Here is a 20,784-nt window from a genome sequence, read left to right as displayed (position 1 = left end):
AAAGCTCAACGGTAATAAATATAGAATTGGGAAAAAGTAAGCGAATTACAACTACTTATATTTCAAGTTAAAATATTTTGTGAAATGATAAGATTAAAGGTAATAATTGTCACTTGACAATTTTTAAATTTTATTTAACAATCAAATTAGTTCCGAAAAATTATTTTTAAAAAATTGGATTTTTAATTTTTTTTAATTTCTACATGTCAATTTTTTTTCACATTTTTTTGCCATAATTTATTTATTAAAAATGTTCTTAAAATTATTAAATAGCTGGTAAATTAATTTTAATTGTGAAATGAGAAAATCAGGAGACGCATGAAAATTTTTGGATTTTTTTTTTATTAATTAATTAAATTATAGCTAAAAAAATATTTTTTTTTAGTTATAAAAAAAAAAAACTGATTTGCATCTTACTTAGGGCTTCCCAGAAGACAAGAGTAGGCGAGAGTATCAAAAATCTCTCGTCTCGGTCTCGTCAATTCCGAAAAAATTAAGTCTCGTTACTAGTTGTCTCTGTTCGTCTCGCTTAGTTCTAAATATTAAAAATAAATATCATATGAAATGAAAATTAAATAATAAATAACGTTTTTAAACTCTATTTAAAACTCTATTATACATGACATTAAAGTTAACTGTCACTTGACAATTTTTTTTTATTAAATAAATTTGCTCCAAAAAAGTATTTTTAAAAAATTGCATTTGTAGTTTTTTAAAATTGCTAAATGTCAATTTTAAAAAAAAATTTTTTTTGTCATAATTTATTTGTTACAAAAATTTTTAAAATTATCAACTATCAGCTAAGTTAAATTTTCATCTATTATACAACAATATTTTTACATATATATACATAAATTATTTAATTTTTGACATTCTTAATTTTATCATTTAAACTACACGATGACCAAGACCACTTATTTCTTGTTTTAAAAAAACATCTTTGAAAGAAAGGGTTGCAAATAATTCCGACAAAACGAAAAAATTTTATTTTGAAAATTTAATGAAATTAAGTCTTACAATTATTTACAAAATAATTATTGTTATATATATATACAAAGGTGAATATATTTGATACACATACATTTAAATGATAATATCACGACACTGTGCTTAAAAAGTAATATACATATGGCTACAGTTTCAATGATCATATTGCGTTAAATTTAAAATCATAAACTATATCAAAAATAGTTATCTTTAATCAGCGATCAGCAAGTAATGCCTTTAACAATCTTTTATCTATATCGTAAGTAATTAATTTATTATAAAAATTATTATCATAAGTAATTAATGAAAAAAAATTATGTAGATTCGTTGCAACCAAGACCAGCGGACCAGTTGCAAATGCCTCCGACCGGATCAAAAGACAGTTTCTTCGGGCAGGTGTACTCTGTAGCGATGACCTGGCCACCAACCATCTTGGCGCAGGTGATGAATTTTTTGCATGATGTGGGATGTGCGAAGGTTCCTTGGTCTAGACAGCCAATAGTCCCGCGGGCTGTCACGTAAATTTTGTCCTGTAGCTCGGGACCTATTGACAGACGGACTTTCTCGTCGACGTAGTAGTCGTAGTCAATGATTGCCGGGTGCCTAGGCCGCTGTGTCGTCGTCTTTACGGGTCTTTCACTCTTGGGCTTCTGTCTCCGCCTAGTTGGCGTAGTAGTTCTCGCCGTGGTGAATATTGTCGGCTTAGTGGCGTCTTCGTCGACGCTATCTCTCACATCTCTCAAACTCGAAGCTATTTTTTCATTACCTGGCCATAATCCGTAAAAATATCTTTATGTTTATGAATTTAATGTATTGGTGATTCAACGAAAAATGATTCATGATGATGACCACTGAGTGTTATTTTAGAAAAAATTATTAAATGATGCATTAATATTATACTATTAAGTCAATAGAAGTAGAAGAAGAAGTAGTAGTGGTAGTAGTAGTAGTAGAAGAGTAATGATGAAGATAAATCTGTCCATTGCAGACTTTGATTGGGTAACTTGGTGAATTTGTTAGTTCAATGATGTAACCACCTTGGACTATATCGAGCTGAGGGAGAAACCAGTAGTTATTAATTACAGTCATTGTGACACCATTAGAAAGAATGCTGAAGAAACCACAAGTGAGAATTTTTTATTTTATTAGACACATAATCACGGATTCAAAAGAAATTATTTACGTAACCAATGAGCTGATAGCTAATGTTCAACATACCTAGTCGAGGTGAAGAAGTTTCCGTTGGTGGGTCGGCTACCAATACTGCAAGCTCTTGCGCACGACTACTTTGGTCGTAATCTAACTTTACTTTACTGGAATATTTTCTTTCCGAGTTTGTTCCATCTAGTTGATGATTTATTTATTAGTATTTATTTATCTCTAGTAAATGATCAATGAAGAAATGAATTACTAAATTTACCTTGAGTTTTATTTCTGGAATGTTTAAGCCGGTTTTGAACTTCTAGCCGTGATCCAGGCTTCCTTAAAAAGTTACTTGAACTGCGCACCGGATTGACCTATTGATAATTTTATTTGTTTAGAAACTTTAAGAGAAAGTTTAGATTTTAATAAATATATAATTTTTTTTTAGAATTAAATGGAGAAATTCAAATTAGATTAAAAAAAAGATTTATAGAAATTGAACACAAAAGCGTTAATAAGACTTAAATATTAAAATTAAGCCGGTGAAGAATAGAATGAAGCACAGTTATCATCATAATAATCGATGATCGCTTGAAGCATATTCTCACAATAATTACTATAATGATAGGCTACAGATATACAAGATTGTTATTTCCCCGTAAGAGTCCATGTCAACGGAGTTTGTTCACGTCAACACTATTTGTGTATTTATATATTTATACTATACATATTTTTGAGGCGTTAGAATAATGTAGTCTTGATTGCTGATGTTTGTTAGCATCCTCAGCCCGTGAGAAAAAAACATCTCGAGTTATTATACATATTTATATTATAAATTCAATATTGTTTCAGAGTAGAAGGCGTTTAGAAGGCAGACCCATAGCAGCATAAATATAAACGTCAGCGACTTTCGATAATGACTGACCTCTCCAACGGTGAGTAACTTCCCAGTCTTATTGAGCTTGTCATCAGTATTTGTCGGAGGGACCACCGACTTGCCCGTGACGATAGTGTCCTGAAATTGGCTTTCCGAGAGACTCTGGTCGTCGATCAGCAAAGACCTAGGCCGTTTTCGGATCACCCTTTTCCTCCAGTTGTTCTGCGACGCATCCGGCGCTGCTGTGATTTTACTCTCCTGAGAATCAAACTGACGATCTTGCCTAGACGGATCGGCTATTGATTCATCTACTCGACGGCGAAGAACTGTTATTTGTTTTATTGATTTCAGAGCTCTTTCAGTTTCAGAAGAAACCGTCGTGTGCTCAGTGGTTGGAGGTAGAGTTGTTACTTCGTTAATTGTTACTGTTGTGTTAACTATTTCCGAGGTTGTGTTATTAACTGTTGCATCTACAGGACTAATTGTCGAAGAATTAACTTCTATTTCTGAAGTTGTTTCACTAAAATCACTAGTGGATGAAGTAGACAGAGAAAGTTCTGCAGAAACGGTAGATTGAGTTGATAAGCTTGAAGAATCAGTCGTCGATTCTGGTAAATCAGTCGACTGGGTGCTTGATTGAACAGTTGATGGCTCTGAAGAGTTACTTGGTGGCGTAGTTGATTGAAATGTATTGGGACTTTTGGTGATGAAGAACCCTCGTACACTCGAAGGACTCTCTTGGATCGTAGTCGGCGTTTCAGTGGTCAAAGTTGAATCTGTAAAACTAGTTGTAGTTGTGAGATTGTCCTTGTCAATATCATTACTCTCGTCTTCTTGCGGCTGATTGACCACTTGAATTCTCAGGATATTACTGTGTGAAACCAAAGAATTCAAAATACTCTGCGGGAGATGAAGGACAGCTAGTTGATCAGCAAGTTCCTGACTATTTTCGTCACTGAGTATTCTGACAGAAACTGGAATGCCCTGAAAATAATCACTATCTGTCTCATAACTATTAGAGTTTACTATTTCTTCATCAACATCATCATCATCATCATCATAAACATGATCAACGCTTTGACTCAGTAATTCATGATTGATTAAATTCTTGAGAGTCGGAAGATCTTGAGCCGGACTGATCTGAAAACACGTTGTTTAATGGTTATATCATTTTATAACAATAGTGTTTTCAAAGCTAGCGTTTGATTGTCTCATATCTTTGTTGTAATAGTGTAAGCAGACAGAGAAGACAGAAGAGAAAGACTACAGGACTTTCGACGTTTAGAGTCGAGCTAAAGTCGCTGGCAAAGCATTAACATCTAATAGAGTTTTAATTATCCTTTGGTCATGGTCATGGTTTCTTTAAATGTTTATGAATAGCTTGTTTATGATTTTGTAAATGTACACTTATGAATACTTATCTGATGACTAAAAATTATAAATAAATCAGGTATGTTATTTATAAATATAAACTATATACTTTTAATGAAAAGTTTCATCAAAGCTGAAGTTTATTTTTGTTTTTGTTTATTAGATTATTGAACACCGACTCAATGGCGATTGTCGACGACTCAACAGTCGATTCGGTTGTGAAAAACCGCGGCCGCCTGGCGAATTCCGTTTCGATAGGCAGCGTTGACTTCTCAGGAGTCTTTTCAGTCGACTCATTTATATGATTATTTATCAAATTACGAGGCTCGTCAGAGAACTGAATTTTCAGTGGTGATTGCTGTTGCTGTTGCTGTTGTTGGTCGAGTGCGTTAAGTGGATTGTCAATCGGAAATTTAGTCATGGACGTCTGTGAAGAGTATTTAGTCTTAATGAGAATAATCTGTCGTTCGGTCGTCCCAGATTCGACGACCGAGGTAACCAGTCTGGTGACCTGTGGTTTAGTCAACGGCGTCGTGTGTTCAAGCTCCAATGAATTATCATCATCAATTGATGACTTAATTGATGTTGCTTTTGTTTGCGACTGGTGTTTTCTGAGAATAGCGTCGGCGATGTAGTCGAATTTCTTCGACGGTACTAGAGTTTCAGTGACAGATGCATCTGTCGTTGTCGAGGAGCTGGTGCGTTTTAAGTATGATCTATTTTTAGTGTTTAAGCTCTGCCAGAAATTAGCTATTAAATTAGGTTTGTCTTGTGTTGCAGATGAAGAAGGCTGTGGTGATGATGTTTTAGATGACTCGGCAATCTCATCCCTTATCTCGGAGTTAACTCGAGTCTGACGAGGTTCCCCAGGTTTTTCGGTGGACCTCTGAGGAGACGAGTCATCAATTTCTGGTGTTGTGTCTGGTTGTTGTGAGCTGGGTGTAATGGTCTGAGGAGCAAATGTCGTGTAATGCTTCCAAAAGTTATCTGTGTCGACACTTACCGAAGAAGTCTTAACGTCTGTCACTGTGTTGAATTTGTTATCCTCGTCGTTTTCAAACGACTCGGTACTAGAGGATGATGTCGTTGAGGGAAGGGGTCGTCTGCGAACAAACAAATTCTTCCGACGTTTCGAGGGAGCAAAGCTAGAAGTAGGTACTTCTGTTGTACTTTTAGGAAAACCAAATCGTCTAGTTGGCTTTGTAGATAATGCGGAATAATCTACAGGTCGCTTGCGAACGAATTTTCTTCTTACAAATCTAGTGTTTGCTTTTTCAGTTGTAGAAGGCGCGACTGTTGTAGTAACTACCGTCGTAATTTCCGAAGAATTATCAGTTGTCATAGAACTGATAGTAGTTGTTTCCGCATCAATGTCATTGCTGATCAATGTGGTGTTTTCTTCAGAAGAAATAACAGTCGTGGTTTCCATATCTATTGCAGTGTACTGTGTATCCATAGCGGCTGTAGTAACTTCAACCGTAAAATTCTCTTGATCATTCAAAGTAAAAGACTCTGTAGTAGTAATAACTTCGTTGTTTTCAATGTAGCTCCCAGAAGTGGTTGTCAGATTTTCTTCCTCAGAAACAGGTCCTAAGCGCCTTATTATTTTGCGCCGTCGCTTGAGAGTATCTTCAGAGGAATTATCGTCCGAAACCGGTCGCTTTCTCAGCAGCACCTTTTTCTTTGATTGTTTCTGTTCACCTTTACTTTCCTCGGCATCTACCGTTGTCAGAGTTGAATAGTCTGCGGTCGTGTACTTAGTGAAAGGGTCGGGAGAAGTTATTAATGTCGTCGATTCGGTTGCTGAGTCGAAATCCTGTTTTGAAGTTTCATTTTCAGGCGTAGTAAATTCAATGGCATTCAGAGAGTCGTTTTGATAGTCGGCAAGTTTCAAGATTTTAAGATTTGTTATTTTTTCAGAGCCTTCATTGATGTTTAATCCCAACTTGGAGTAATTTAAAACCCGCTCTTGGACATTCTGGGGCACTATTCTAAAGATTGGACTGTCTGTGACTGGAGTAGTCGGTCGTCGTCTTCGGTTATTATTGCTCTGAGTAGTAGAATCAGGAATGGGAGTGGTAGGTCTTCCTCGTCTGCGCTGACTAGTTGGTCTGCTCTCAGCGGGCGTCGATTCAGAAACTGCTGGAGTCGTAGACGTAGTGTTGGGCCTGATTCGTCTTCGCCCCGAAAAATCGTTAGAACTCTCGGAGACATTTGGCGGCTGGGTAGAGAACCGGGAGCCTCCTCGCCGTATTACAAATCTCGATCTACTGCTGCTCACCGGTTTGGGCTTGACATTTTCACTCAAATTATCATCAGAAACTTCGGCGTCAAGATGATTTTGATTTTCGATGGTCAACTCGTTTGGTCTTGACCTTGTTCTTGTTCTCGCAAAGTTTCTCGTCGGTCTAGTACTCACCTTAACTCTAGATTGGTCTGTCGTTGAAGCGACCGTCGGTGATGCTGTAGTAGTCGTCGTCGGTCGTCCACGTCTTGGAAAGCCGAAGGGTCGCGGTTGTGACACAACCGTCGTGCGGGATGGTTGAGTGGCTCTGGTTGTCGGCTGGGTTGTGATTGGAATTTCAGTGACCAAATTTTCCACTACTTCAATTGTTGATTCTGCAAGAGGCAAATGAGTGGTGCTGATTGTCGCTTTTGATCCTGATATTACTTCTGTAGCTGTTGATGGTTGTTTGCTCGTTTCAGAAACTGGTGTCGATGAAAACTCAATTGTAGAGACAGGTAACGTGGAAAAAGCTAATGTTTCTGAAATTAGTTCTTTTCCTTCTTGATTAATTGCCGGAGTTGTCGGGTTTACAATCTCCGTTGTAGTTTTTTCACTGGGTTTAATGCTCTCGGTGAAAGCTGTTGATTCATCTGTTCTTAAAGTGGTACTTCTGAATCGTTGAGTGTTAGTATATCTATAAATATTTTCAATTTGATTACTCGAGATATTTTAAATGAAAAAAAAAAAAAATTTTACTATCATTTTTTTTACCTATTTTTTGGGACCACTGTCTCTTTTTCTGTTTCGTCATTTGACGATGAAATTACTGGTCTCTGGGGAGAGAAGCTTTCATTTTCAGTTCTAAAACATATTAAATAATTCATTTAATTTTTGTCAACTAAACAAAGTAAAAAAAAATAATAATAATAATTAATTGTTAATTTTTTATACTTGTCTGAATTTTCTTGTGAAAATTTCGCTTCTTTTTCCGCAGCCTCGTCTCTAGCATCTAAATCATTTTCATACCTGCATAAAAAAAAAAGTCACAGAATAGAATTACCGTTTTTCATCCAATTATTTTTTTGCAGTAATTACTGAGCAATTAAAATATTTAACTTACGCAGGAATAGTCGGACGACTGCGACGAATGTTTACATAATTAGGCGTCACTTTCTTAGCCGAGTCTTTTCTACTTTCCGGAAGGTCGCTAACCGTTTGCTCTTCAGAAGACGCAACATCCGCATTGTCTTGCTCAGAGCTTTCATCCGCCAGCTCTTCTTCGTCAAATTCATCTTCAAAAACCGGAGTGGTGGAAGGTCTGTAACAAAAACACATTAAGTTTCTCAGTTGAGTTTTAAAAATCGAGATACAATAAAATTCTTGCGTGTTTTATACCTTTGTCTTTCTATAGTAACATACTGTGGTTTTTTAGTGCGCCTGAGACTTTTTACTTCCGGAACGTCATCTAGGCCTTCGAACTGCGCTCCACCTGGTCCATTCTGCGTTTCGCTTTTGGTCTTTTTGAATTCCTCAGTGGTAGTTCGCTGAGTGGTCGACCCGAACAAATGGTTAACTTTGTTTGCCTGCCGACTGAGGACTCTTTCGTACAAACTGCGGCTGATTGTCGCCGGGGTGACTTTTCCGTCGTCTCCAGTGTCGGACTTTCTCATAGGACTCTTTTCCTGGATATTCAGCTGGCGTTCCAACTGTTCCAAGCCTCCAGCTTTTTTGATCAGCTCAATAAGTTCCTTGATGACTCTCGGGTCCTCTTCATCTTCTAGATCGAAGACTTTCGCAGAGTTCGGCTTGAAAATCTTCGGGGCATTCGTCGTTGGAGCTTCAGTAGCTTCCGTCGTGGTAGTCGTTGGCTTATTCCTCGATATCGTTTTGTAAATCAGCGGTCTCGAGGTCGTACTTTTTATTTCTTCACTAACTTCTTCGTCAGTTGCATTTTCGTCTTCTTCATACTCGTATTCTTCGGCAGAATTCGTTTCTTCTGTAGTCGTGGTGCGTCTCGTCGTGGTGGTCGGCCGGCTCGTCGTAGTGGCCGGAGCTTTGGGAGTTGTTGTCGCGGCTTTGGTTTTCGCTTTTGGACAGACAACATTCCTGGGATAGTCGCACGAGTCTGCGGCTTTGTTGAATACTAATCCCGACGGACACGTGAATTGATGAGCAACGATACCGAGACCTCCTGGGCCGCTGTCGAGGCACCAGAAATATTTCTTACAGTCTCGCGGATGAGAAAAAAATCCTTCATCTTCACATTTGAAATCTGTGTGAGTTATAACAATAAATATAATTATAAACTTTCTACATATTCAAGTAAAAATTGCTGCAATTAACGGATGACATTAATAAAAGAGACTTACCACTTCCAGGATCAGGAGTAGTAGGAGGTTCCGGTGTCGTCAATCTTCCACTCGTGGACTCTCTAGCTTCTTCTTCAATTGGTTCTTCATACCTCTCAGTCGTCTGAACCTTTCTACGATTTGTTCCTTTGCTCGATCGGTTTCTCTGGTTCGATTTCCATTGACCACTGGTTTCTCTAACACCGTTGCCTTCATCTTCAACTTTCCGGTCCTCGTTTTCTTCTGAACTTCCCCGATTTCGAGCGTTAGACTCGGTTCTCTGAGAAACTCGTTTTCTTGGAGACTGAGTTGTAGTAGGTCTTTGTTTTTCAGGTCTTGGTCGTCTGTTATTAGAATCGTTTGACCTTTGGCTACTGAGTTGAGGTCTGGTTTTTTTCCTGAGTCCTGATTTCGGTTTCTGTGTCGTTTGTTCATTTCTAAATAATAACAAAATTTCTTTTATAAGTAAAATATATAATTAATTTTGATATTCCTTCATTTTTATAGTCAATAAGTCGGCTTGACAACGTAGCAAGACTCCATTGTTTTCCAGATTTTTCATAGCAAAAGTTTCATGGCTGTTTTTTTTTTTTTTTTTTTTTTTTTAATTTTAAAACATGCCAAGATAAAAATATTTAAAAATAAAACTTTCTTATTTTTTTTTTAGATATTTGAGTATTGATATGTCAAATATTTTTTTTTTTAGAAAAGTCAATATATAAAACTAAAAGTTATCTTTATTCATTAAAATCAACTTATAAGATACATTTCGATAATATTGACATAATTTATTTTTGCAAATAAAAAATTCTAAACGTTTACAAAAAGTCAAGACCTTAATTGCGGATCAATATTGATGTAAAGTAAAAAATTTGTTTTCCTAAAAAGTTAAAACTAGTGAAGCAAGCGATTGATAGCTAGTAAATAACTTACTCAATTGCACCTAACAAGGCTTCTTTGGCCGCTTCAATAAGTGGGTACGGACGGCCATGACAATTACCACGGAAATCATCATTGTCAATCGCCCAAAACATGATACCACCCAAGTTCTTCTCAACAACATACAGAGACTTCATTTTGACAATATCTTTATCATCATAACCGACCCATTGATTGCCTTTGAAAGCATACGGACCCATGGCTTTTGGATTAGGCTGCACAACTTCCCACTGACTTGACTTAACATTTTCGCAAATCTGCAATAAAACCAGGTAATAAAAAAATTCCACTGTAATAGCTTACTAAAGAACCGTAAATTAAAAATTAATTAACCTCATAATAAGCAAGGTATCCTTTTTCTCTAGTAGCATCTCCTTCTTCACCCGGACCATCGGCCGGAGAGCCAATCGCAGTGGCGTCTTGATTGTATAGAGTATACGAGCGTCCGTAAGTTGGGATTCCCAAGATTAATTTGTCCGGAGAAACGTGATGTTTAAGTAAATAAGACATTGTAAAATCCTGGAATTACAAAAATGACTGTTAATAATTTCTCATCACATCACATGATACCTAATCACCCAGAGACGAGTTTAATCTGACTAATGTAAGGTAAGTACAAAACTAATTTATAAATGAAAATAGCTTACGACAGTGAGTTCGTTGTCATAATTATACTCATTGTCCTCCTCGAGCCCGTAGAGCGGGGAATGATGATTAACGGCAGGTTCAAATGCCGAGTGGTAGTCGTAGGATAGGAGATTGAAGAAATCTAGGTACTCATTGAGTCTTGCCAAATCGTATCCTTTCTCCAGATACTCAATACCCGCGGGTATTGCCATAGAAAGAAGCAATCTCGGTCGTCCAGTCTTCGATGATTCCCTCTCGAATTCTTGCCTCAGTTCCTAAATCGATTGGGGCCAAGTCGAATTTCAGTAACATCGGATTAGATTATTACCTTCTATTTAATTACTCGAGCTTATAACTAATAACATAGTTCTTCTCTCGATTAAAAATCAATTACATTACCTGGACGAGATCCGCGTAATTATTTTTATCCCGTGGCTTCCCGCCATCTCGGAAAGCTGGGTACTCCCAATCGAGGTCCAGTCCATCAAAGTGGTTCTGACGCAAAAATTTCACTGCATTTTTAACCAACGCGCGACGTCTCTCTGGGTCTGCTACCATTGGAGAAAATCGCGTAGAACCTTCATTCCACCCTCCTATCGCCAGCATCGTTTTTAGTTTCTTATTGTAGGTTTTCAGACCATTAAACTTGGCATATCCACCTATTATTATCATAATAATGTACAATTCAATTTGAATTGGAGTTCTGATCTTGTATTAAAAATATAATGAACTTTATGAAAGATAATTGATCTCTATTTTTGGCTTAGTGATCTATATTTTAAACAAATTATCACTTCAGGCTCTGTATACAAAGTTTTATTTGTAATTATTTTATACAATCATTTATGCTAAATAATTCAGTATAATTTACATTACAAAGCTCGAGTCAGTGCTATCATTATCTTGCTTACAATTTCATTTATATTATTGTAATGCATTGCTTATTAAAGATTGTTTGCTTAACAAAAAATACTCAGCCATTATTCTTCATGAAGTTCATTATTATATTAATATTGCTTATGAAAGAATTAAATAAGCCTTATTATGATATTAAATTATGATATTAATTTTAATATAAAAAATCATTCACTTTAAAATAATTATTTAATTATTTAATTACCAAAAGAGTATAACAATAATAATTTAAATTTAAAACAGTATTATATTTGTAAACTTTGAAGAATTTTTTTTTACTTAGGCACGCTAATCAGGTTTAAAAAACTTTAAACGCGTATTTCTGATAAACCACACCTTTACACCGTGCAGTGCTAAAATTTCAAAAACTACTGAACTGATTGTTATAAAATTTTAACCAAATATTTTTTACATCTCTGATGAAGAAATCTAATTTGAAATTACTAAAAACAATTTAAAATGATTCAATTAATATAAAGATATAAGACACTTTGTATTAATTGAATTATTTCGAATCAGATTTTTTTAATTAGGGATTTTTAGGAATCGACTGAATAAAAGTTGTTTAAAAACTGCGCTTTTCATCATTTTTTTGCAAAAATCTGTGAAAAAATATTCAATTTTGTTTCTTCCTATTTTTGCCGCCATTTTTATTGGTGCCGCCAAATATTGCTATTGAAATAGAATTTTTTATGGTAAAAAGTCATAAAATATATGATAAACATTTTTTTAATGTATTTCGAAAGTATATTTACTAAACAACAAATCTAACATCAATATCTTCATTTATAATCTCATAAAAATCTTTAAAAATAGTTTTTTCTTCGAGCGCTACTAGAATACTGTCTTGATTTCATTTAGAAATTTTAAATGTATATTTTTGAGCAATTTTATAAAAACGGACGTATAAAAACCAAAAAAATGAATTTTTTGAAGGCTTTAAGTCCATTTGTTTTTTTTAAAATAACATTTTATACTTTTAAAAACTTGTAATACTTTAAAACTTTTACTATATAGAAATTCAATACCAAAAAAAATCATCAACTATTTATATAATTAAAATAATCTAAAAATAAATAAATATAAAATAAAAAATTACCTTTTTCAATGTCTTGATACTTATCAAACGGTTTGAGCGTATTGTCTTTCGTAAACCCTCCAAAAGCGTAAATAAGATGCGTACACAGATAGGGATTTATATTTTCAGGTGAAAACTTGGCCGTGCCTGGCCTGTATATCGACCAGTTGGTATAATAACAAATAACTTTTTTCTCCGCATATCCTAGTTGAATAAATTTATGATATTTTAATAATTTTGCATAATCATGATCATGAGAAATTTATATCGGGTAAATAAATGGATTATGATATATATTTAAGAATCGATTGTCACCGTCGATTAAATTAAAACAACCTGTGGATTTAGATTTAGATTTGAAATTAAAATTGTTATTGGTATTTTATTATGTAGTATAGTATAAAGAAAAGCTATTGAGACATGGACATCACGCATGCTGCGCTTTATAGGAATAAAACGTACGTAAATGGTCGGGAGTGAAACCGCGACTTACACGTAGAGAAATTTTCAGTCTCGCCTTGGACTTTCGTTTGTCGGAAGAATTAATAGAGAAACAACAACAGTAACGCTGTAACTGTCTTTACAAAAAATTACAATTGCTTTGTACAATATTTATCGATTACTTACCGTTAATCGACGCCAGTCCCAGCACCAGCCACAGGAAGTACAGGCTCCCGTTTCTCTGCAACGTCACAATTATTATATCATATATGTTTTATTTTATTAATCAATTAATAATCAAATCTTGTAGACATTTATATTTATCGAGAACAATGGCCCTTCCAAACGCGGATGTACCTAAAGACATGTTAGTAGTCGTCACGCATCGAAGAAACGTGCCCAAAAGGCTACGAAATATTTTCTTCCGGGACCAAGCCGGTCTTTAATTCAAAAAATAAATTATTAATTCCAAGAAAAATATTTATTCAAATTTTTGTTCCACTTGACTAGCTAGTCTGATAAATCTTTTTTTTTCTATTCAAACTGTTATCTAATTATTTAATTGTTCTCCGTACGGCTTTCTCGAAACCTAATTTTTCTATTGAAATAAAATATTTATAATAATGAATTAAATTTGCCGATTCATATCGCCTAACTTTGCGCTAGAAAAATATGTTACAAAGTAGAAAAGTATTTATAATTTCAATAGGAATTATGATAATTGGAGATTTACAAGTTTATTGTAAAAGAATTGTCTATTATACAAGTTTTAATTGACTCACTATATTGTACTCGAGAATGTTTTATGTTTTGTTAGCGGTAATTGCTGGTGAAAGAAATGTGCTGCTGAATTTTGATCTCTAGGTCAACTCATTTATTTAATTTGAATTGTTGAATCAAATTTTTTTTTAAGTTTCTATATTTAACTGCAGAATTGAAGTATTAAATTTTAGATCATTAATATCTTCGAGCTTCATAATTTTCTATTTCCATTTTTATAAACTTGAGAAAGTTTTTTTTTACTTTGGGAACTAATTGTTGTTTTTTTTTTTTTATTATTAATTTTATCGTTTATCCAACTTTGTTTAATCTCTTATCATTTTTTCAACACGTATTTATTAGCTTAACTTGTAAGTAAATAACGGAATCTTTCAACGTTATTTTTATCGACTTTAAATCATCTAATTAATTTGAAAACTTGCACGCGTATCAAGGATTGATGACACTACAATAATTTTATATCTTTATTCTGATGTCTTGCATAGAATAAATGTTTTTAAAATAAAAAAAAAAAATTCTTGATTTTACAGGTGAAATGTGCATCATTTTTTCAATCTTATGCTTTTCGTTTTTAATCACATTAAAGAATTTAGAAATAATTTAAAATTTAAATAATTAAAAAAAAAAAAACTTTAATATCAAACTAAAAGAAAAAGTTGAAAATTACTTTCAATTAGTTGAAAAAATAAATTTGAATAAAAAGTTTATTTTATTGTAAAAAAATTTTGAATGCTTTTCAAAATATTTTAATTAAAACTTAAATTTTAAAAATATGTACTTATAAAATATTTTGTTTAATTTTATTAAAAACCTAACGCTTCTTTTTACGATCAATTAATTTTTTTGTTAATCACTTTATTTTTATTTTGAGCTGCTTAAAAACCATTCAAAACTATTTTTTGGTATATTTTGCGGTAAGCTGAAAGAAAAAATTTCTTTTGAAAAAAATGGTCATTGTTATAACAAAAAATTGATTTGTCAAAAATTTTTAATAATTTTGTTTTTCAGCTGAAGAAATCAAAATTATTTTTTCCCAAATCTAAAAACCTTTTTTTAACAAGAAAGTAACTGAAAGTAAAATTTTGATTTTTCCAGTTAAAAAATTTCAACAAATTAATGTCTTGTTATAACATTGCCCATTTTTTTTGGAAGAAATTTTTTCTCTCAGTGTAAAAGCGTTTTCCTTGAAAATAAATTTATTATATTTTTAATATTTGACCTAGAATTTAAACTTTTACTTATAATTTTTTATATTAAATCCTCCAAAAAATTTTTTTTGTAACTTTCGACTGAGGGTTTAGAACTTCAATAAAATTTATTCAAATTTTTCTTCTATGAATGAAAATTTTCTAAATAAAAAGTAATTTAATCTTCAATATCTCTTAAGATTTTAAATGACCTTTTACAGACAAAAAGTTTGGAGGTATTTGACCGGGTAAATAAAAAGAGACAAATTTTTGATTATTTTGTGGCAGAGAACTTAACTATGCGTATTCTCGACACTCCACTCCTTGTTATGCAACGTGTGTAAAGAGAAAGCAAGAAAGAAAGAAATAAATGAGGAACGCACGATATATAAATATATAAATGTATAGAAATACATATATATATAAAGAAGTTGTAGCAGAAAGATATAATATGGGGCCCGTTTGAATCGACTTTCTCGGGCTCTTTTACGTTTCGGCGCGACGTCAAACGCAATAATCTCTTATTACGCTGTTACATCGCTGGTACATTAACCATTCATTTATTACTCTAACTGCTGATTAAAATTTTTTATAATTTAAATTTTCAATATTTTATTAATTTATTTTGTTATTTTTCACCAAAAGACCATAAGCGATGCTTAATGATCAATAATTGTCAATAAAAATGAAAAGTTAAGAAACTAAACAGGTTTATAATGAAAATAAAAATATTTTCCCAAGGTCGCTCAAGAAATATCGGGACAATGCCAGAGAAATTAAACGTAAAGTATTGTTTGTTTTCTTCATTGACAAACTCAGAAATTTTCTTTAAAAAAATTCTCCAGGATAAGTTGAGAAATATTGCGATGGTTTTTCATTTGAATTTACATTCCTCAAAGCATTTAGCATCAAAGATTCTGTTAGCCATTAGTGTCAGAGTAGTTTAGAGCTCTACAGAATTAAACAAACTTTTACTTTCATCGGGATTAGCTCCAGGGATTGCGGCAAGTCTCATCGGACATATATTTTTAACAGGAAATAAATAAATAAATATATATATATATATATATATATATATATATATATATATATATATATGTATTTATATCAATTATCATTTCTTCGCTAATCACCATCCAGCCTCAGGATAAACCGTTTAATTAAAAATTACAGTATCATGTATTTAATAGTCTCTCGTGTGATCATTGACACACATATTATATAGGGAACGTGAAATTACAAAGTGAAATTTTATAGTTTAATTTTCTCAAATAATTATTCATTCACACAATTGAATACTTTTCTAAATGTATTTTAATACTCGAACCGGATGATACGAGCCCCTTTCTCGTACAAGACTGGACGGAGATAAACTTAAGTCTTAAGAGGAGGTTAAAATAATTAAACGTCGTTCAAGACCCGCCGGCATTAACCGCAAAAGGTCAACCAGCTGACTGTCCCTGTATCTAAATCTCACATTCGATCCATCGACGTGGAATAATATAACAAGAACTTTCGATGCCATTGACGGCTACTTCAAATCCGTCATTTTGAATCAGAAACTTTTAATTTGTTCTTCTAATATTATATATTACTCAATTGCAATTGATAACAACTTTATTTTTTTTTTTTTTTTATTCAATCTACGTTATGACACAATAATGCAACAGAGTGACGATTGGAAGACTATTTTAGGAATCCCTGGCTCAAAAAAAAATTCAGGAGCTACTGATAAAATAAAAATTACAAGTCAAGAAAATTATTTGATTTCGGAGCGATAAAACGCGTGAAATGAAGAAATATAGTTGTGCTTTTTACATAAATTATCATTAAGCTTTACTTGGCATCGTACACAGAAAGAAAAAAAATCTTGAATCAAGCGTAAATTTTTTTAAATCAAGAAAATCTTAAGAAAGATTGAAAATTTCTTGAACGAAGTTAAATTTTTTTAAGCCAAGAAAATTTTTTTTTGCTCCAAAATAATTTTGGTCTTCTTTACAATTTTCTTGGTTCAAGAAATTTTTTTTTCTGTGTACTCAAATCAAGAAGAAGAAGAAGTTCTTCGAAAGTACTTACTTGATTCAAGTAATTTTTTTTTCTGTGTGCTTAACAAATCCGAAATTTTCTGATTTTTAAAATAACCCTTGACTAACTTTATCTTTTTATTTTATGAAGTAATCTAAAAAAGAAAGTGAGATGATTTTATAGAGTAGCGATCGATCTAAATAACTTCAAAAAATGATAGCATTTCAACCTTAGTCGGAGATATTAATTTTTGAAGTCAATTTTTCATTATTTTAATTCATTTTTGAATAACCAAACAGAATTAAATTTCAAATATTCGCGTTGTTTAAATTAGCTACACCGTAGATACTTGAAGACATGCGTAAGCAATTGAACCAATTTATGAGGAAATGAAAGTTACTAAAAATCAATAATTTTATTTTGTTATTTATTATCCTTTCAATGCTAGTCAACTGTGCTGTAATGATAGTTGATATCATTTTGCATTACTTAACGTCTCTAATTTCCATTTTTTCAAACTAATGATATGTAATAATTAAAAAGTAGGATAAAAATAATTAATAAACAAGGTTAATATTGACTCTGTAATTATTTGTTGCATTTTACAGAGTTATGGATATTTTATTCAACTAAATTTAATTTTTCAATAAAACAAAAATCTGTAAAAGATTGACTCAGTAAATTATGGTAAAAAAAAATTCATGCAGTTTTTTATAGTAATTTAAAGTCAGGAAATTTTTAAGCACACTTCTTGCTTCAAGAATTTCTTCCGAATTTCTTCCGAAAATAAAACCGACAGGTTAATGAGCCTCGTTAGTGTGAGATTTATGTCTCAGGTAATATTATTTACCGATCTCTCTTAGAAGGTCATTTATTTATAAATCTCAGGGAAAAGTTATTTACCCGATCACCTGATCGATAGATTGACCAGCAATAAGACGAGAAGACATGAAGGTCGCAATCATGGTCATATGTAATATAAGCGATTGACAAGCTCTTCTTTCTGTTTTCATCGTATAAATTAACGTATCGCTTTCACTATTCACATACATTAATATAATCATCATCACCATCATAATAATAATAATAATAATAATAATGTATTTTTATATTTACATTATTATTATCGTTTAATATTCATCTACGCACGTGTTGGCGTGTTATTAAATAAAACTCATAGAAAATATAAATTTCTTCTTTTGAAAGGATTGCGAAAATATTTAATTAAATTCTTAAATCATTGATAATTATTATGACACACTAAATTGTATTATTATTTATATTTCTTGGTGTTTTATTAAATAACTTCCTACATTACTGAAACGGGTGTCAAGTATAAGATTTAAATAAATTATCAAATGTTACAAATTATAACGCGATGTTTATTATTATTATAAATATAACTATATTCCTACCCTCGTAAATAAAAAGCGAGAAAGATTTTGTAATTTGTAATTTAAATTTCTTTTACTTTTATAATTATCATTTATTACCGTAATTATTAACTTTCAGATAGGTTTATATAAATTATATGAATTACAAATGAATAATTAATTAAAAATTTATTTTTTATCACGGTAGTTTAAATTTAATAAAATTAAACATAAAACCATTGACAGATAATTAATAATTCCAGTTTCGCAATAAGTAAAACTAATTGCCACAACAGTATTTTAAAAGTGGGCAGAAATAAGTTAATTATTCCCACAAACCGATACTCGGAGATTCTCCCACATAATAACAGATATGACTCTATCACAGATGATGGCTCCCATAATACGCCTGTTATGTTTTTACCATATTCCATAACTTTTTATTAACTTTTTATTCGGTAACAACGGTGTGAATTATGAATTCAGAGATAGAGATACCATCCGCGATTCCTCTGTTGCGAAACCATCACGTAATTCACCGTACATTAATACAATAGCTGGATACTTATCCCTTATCTATTATTTCTATTCTCATTCTTATTAGAATTTTATCCGACTTACAAGCGGCTTTAAATGGCTCCGGTCAGTACATAATTATAATCACAATATACCGGTAAGTACTCTCAAGGCCCCTTGGCTGCAGAAAGTAATGTACTGGCTATCCTCAAGATTGCGTGCTCGCCAAAAACTTGTATGCATACTAAAACTCGCTCTCTTCGACCTTATCACGCTTCAATCATAAGCTCTACTTCATTTTATACGCACAATTTAAAACTTAAGGTTTTATAAAGTAAATAAATTCATTAATTAAAGGTAAAAAAATATATTTAAATTCTCACCCAATCCATCGTTATGATCCACAATTAATTTTCTTCTTAAATTTCAGGAAGTTCGCATCCTGTTGCAAAAGACACTTTTCTTCCCGCACGGCACTGGTACGTATTAATTATTATTATTATTATTTTTTTTTTTTTTTTACTGTCAAATTATAATTATTATATTATATTAAAATATATTAAATTTTTGCAGGAAGTCTTGCTTTTATTGAAAATACTTTGGATGATCACTGGCGCAAGTAAGTGCGTTCACGTCGATGTAGAATGTCGGACTGAACAAACGGAGGTAAATCCCTTTCGCGTTTGCCACTCCAAGGTGGAACAGCACTGTTACTTTCATGGGTGTTTATCGCCGGTTAAACTCTGGAGAACCCCACCAAAGAGCGGGGACAACAAAATACCACCGGGAGTGTCACCAGCGAGAGAATCGTGCCCAATTCAATTTTTTTTTTTTTTCCCGATACACCTATCTAGAAAAATAATATTTACAATAACTATTATTAATACAATGCATGAATAACTGAGCCTTATCTTTACGTAGTACTAGCCAGGAGTTTTGACGTTCCATTGCACCGGACCAAGTGGCGGGGGAGTGAAAGGAAAACATTTCTTCTCTCAGTACTTTACTTGCGATGTTATTTAGAAACTGCTTATGCATATAATACATGCAAGTATAACGCTGTCATATGCACCATATCAGAGATTGGATTCTGCTTGTGCACAAGTGTAACTTGGTAACATTGCTGCTAGTAGGAAACAGAATTTATAGTATGTATATTTTTTATCTGAACATCACTTATGTATTAATTGGCTATTTAAATAATTAGTTACTAATGTTGATGTCATTAGCGGTTTATTTTAGCAGAAGTAATATTATCCTATTTGATTTATACTTTCGGAAAGTTAATAAACATTTTATCGAACCCCAGATACATGGCATTATCACGAGCTGGTTTGCCTCGAGGTCTTGTTCGAGGAGACATTTATGAGAGAGATAGACAAATGGCAGGAGCATCCAAGGAAAAGTTTCAACACGTGATCAGAAGTTTAAGAAGTTGACGCGCGGTTGAACCTGAAAGCTGCTAAAAATACAAAAGACCTGTGGATTGTAAACAGATAAATAGTTTTATTGTGTATTTGCATATTAATGGTGGTATATTTTTAGAATCAGCTTCGAGAAGAACCCAGTTCGGGTTTATTGTAGCTTTTTTACTTTTATTGGTGGTTTTGTTGTTGAAAACAACAGGAATGATTTTATTTAAATATACTCACTTGTATTTTTAGATTTGAAACTAAGGTATGTTTAATTAATGAGATCTATTGAAGATAGAAGAAATTCCGATGCAATGAAATCGAAAAATATCTAGGGAAGGGAAAATCGGTAGCTGTTTGCTTTCTAATAGTTTCGATATTTTCGATTATTGGGGTCTAATCTTCTGCCATATAAATGAGCGCTTTACCAGAAATCCTTAAAAGTATTTTTATGTGGTGACACATGTAAATATCCCCGCGACAAATCAAATAAATTTCAATTTTAATATCTTCAAAATAAAAGGATTTTTTTTTTATA

The 20,784-nt window shown here is 32.7% G+C and overlaps 1 protein-coding gene across 1 annotated transcript; it reads right to left on the bottom strand.

Annotated features, from left to right (window-relative positions):
* Window positions 1-996: 996 nt before the first annotated feature.
* Window positions 997-19,973, bottom strand: LOC141529823 (uncharacterized). The gene is made up of 17 exons (XM_074246539.1): window positions 19,218-19,973; window positions 13,140-13,194; window positions 12,534-12,716; window positions 10,919-11,178; window positions 10,540-10,794; window positions 10,226-10,411; window positions 9,887-10,149; window positions 8,975-9,390; window positions 8,001-8,877; window positions 7,726-7,923; window positions 7,557-7,631; window positions 7,377-7,466; window positions 4,513-7,299; window positions 3,056-4,157; window positions 2,408-2,504; window positions 2,206-2,331; window positions 997-1,753 (listed from the first exon to the last, which is right to left on the bottom strand). Exons 1-17 carry the CDS (start codon window positions 19,224-19,226, stop codon window positions 1,302-1,304), a joined length of 7,431 nt encoding a protein of 2,476 aa, XP_074102640.1. The 5' UTR covers window positions 19,227-19,973; the 3' UTR covers window positions 997-1,301.
* Window positions 19,974-20,784: the final 811 nt, after the last annotated feature.

The sequence above is a fragment of the Cotesia typhae genome, unplaced genomic scaffold, assembly GCF_013202065.1.
Source record: "Cotesia typhae breed Kobodo isofemale line unplaced genomic scaffold, CoteBio_Ctyphae contig_48, whole genome shotgun sequence".
Classification (NCBI taxonomy): domain Eukaryota; kingdom Metazoa; phylum Arthropoda; class Insecta; order Hymenoptera; family Braconidae; genus Cotesia; species Cotesia typhae.
The sequence above is the reverse complement of the archived record's forward strand: the minus strand, read 5'-3'. Positions and strand labels throughout refer to the sequence as shown.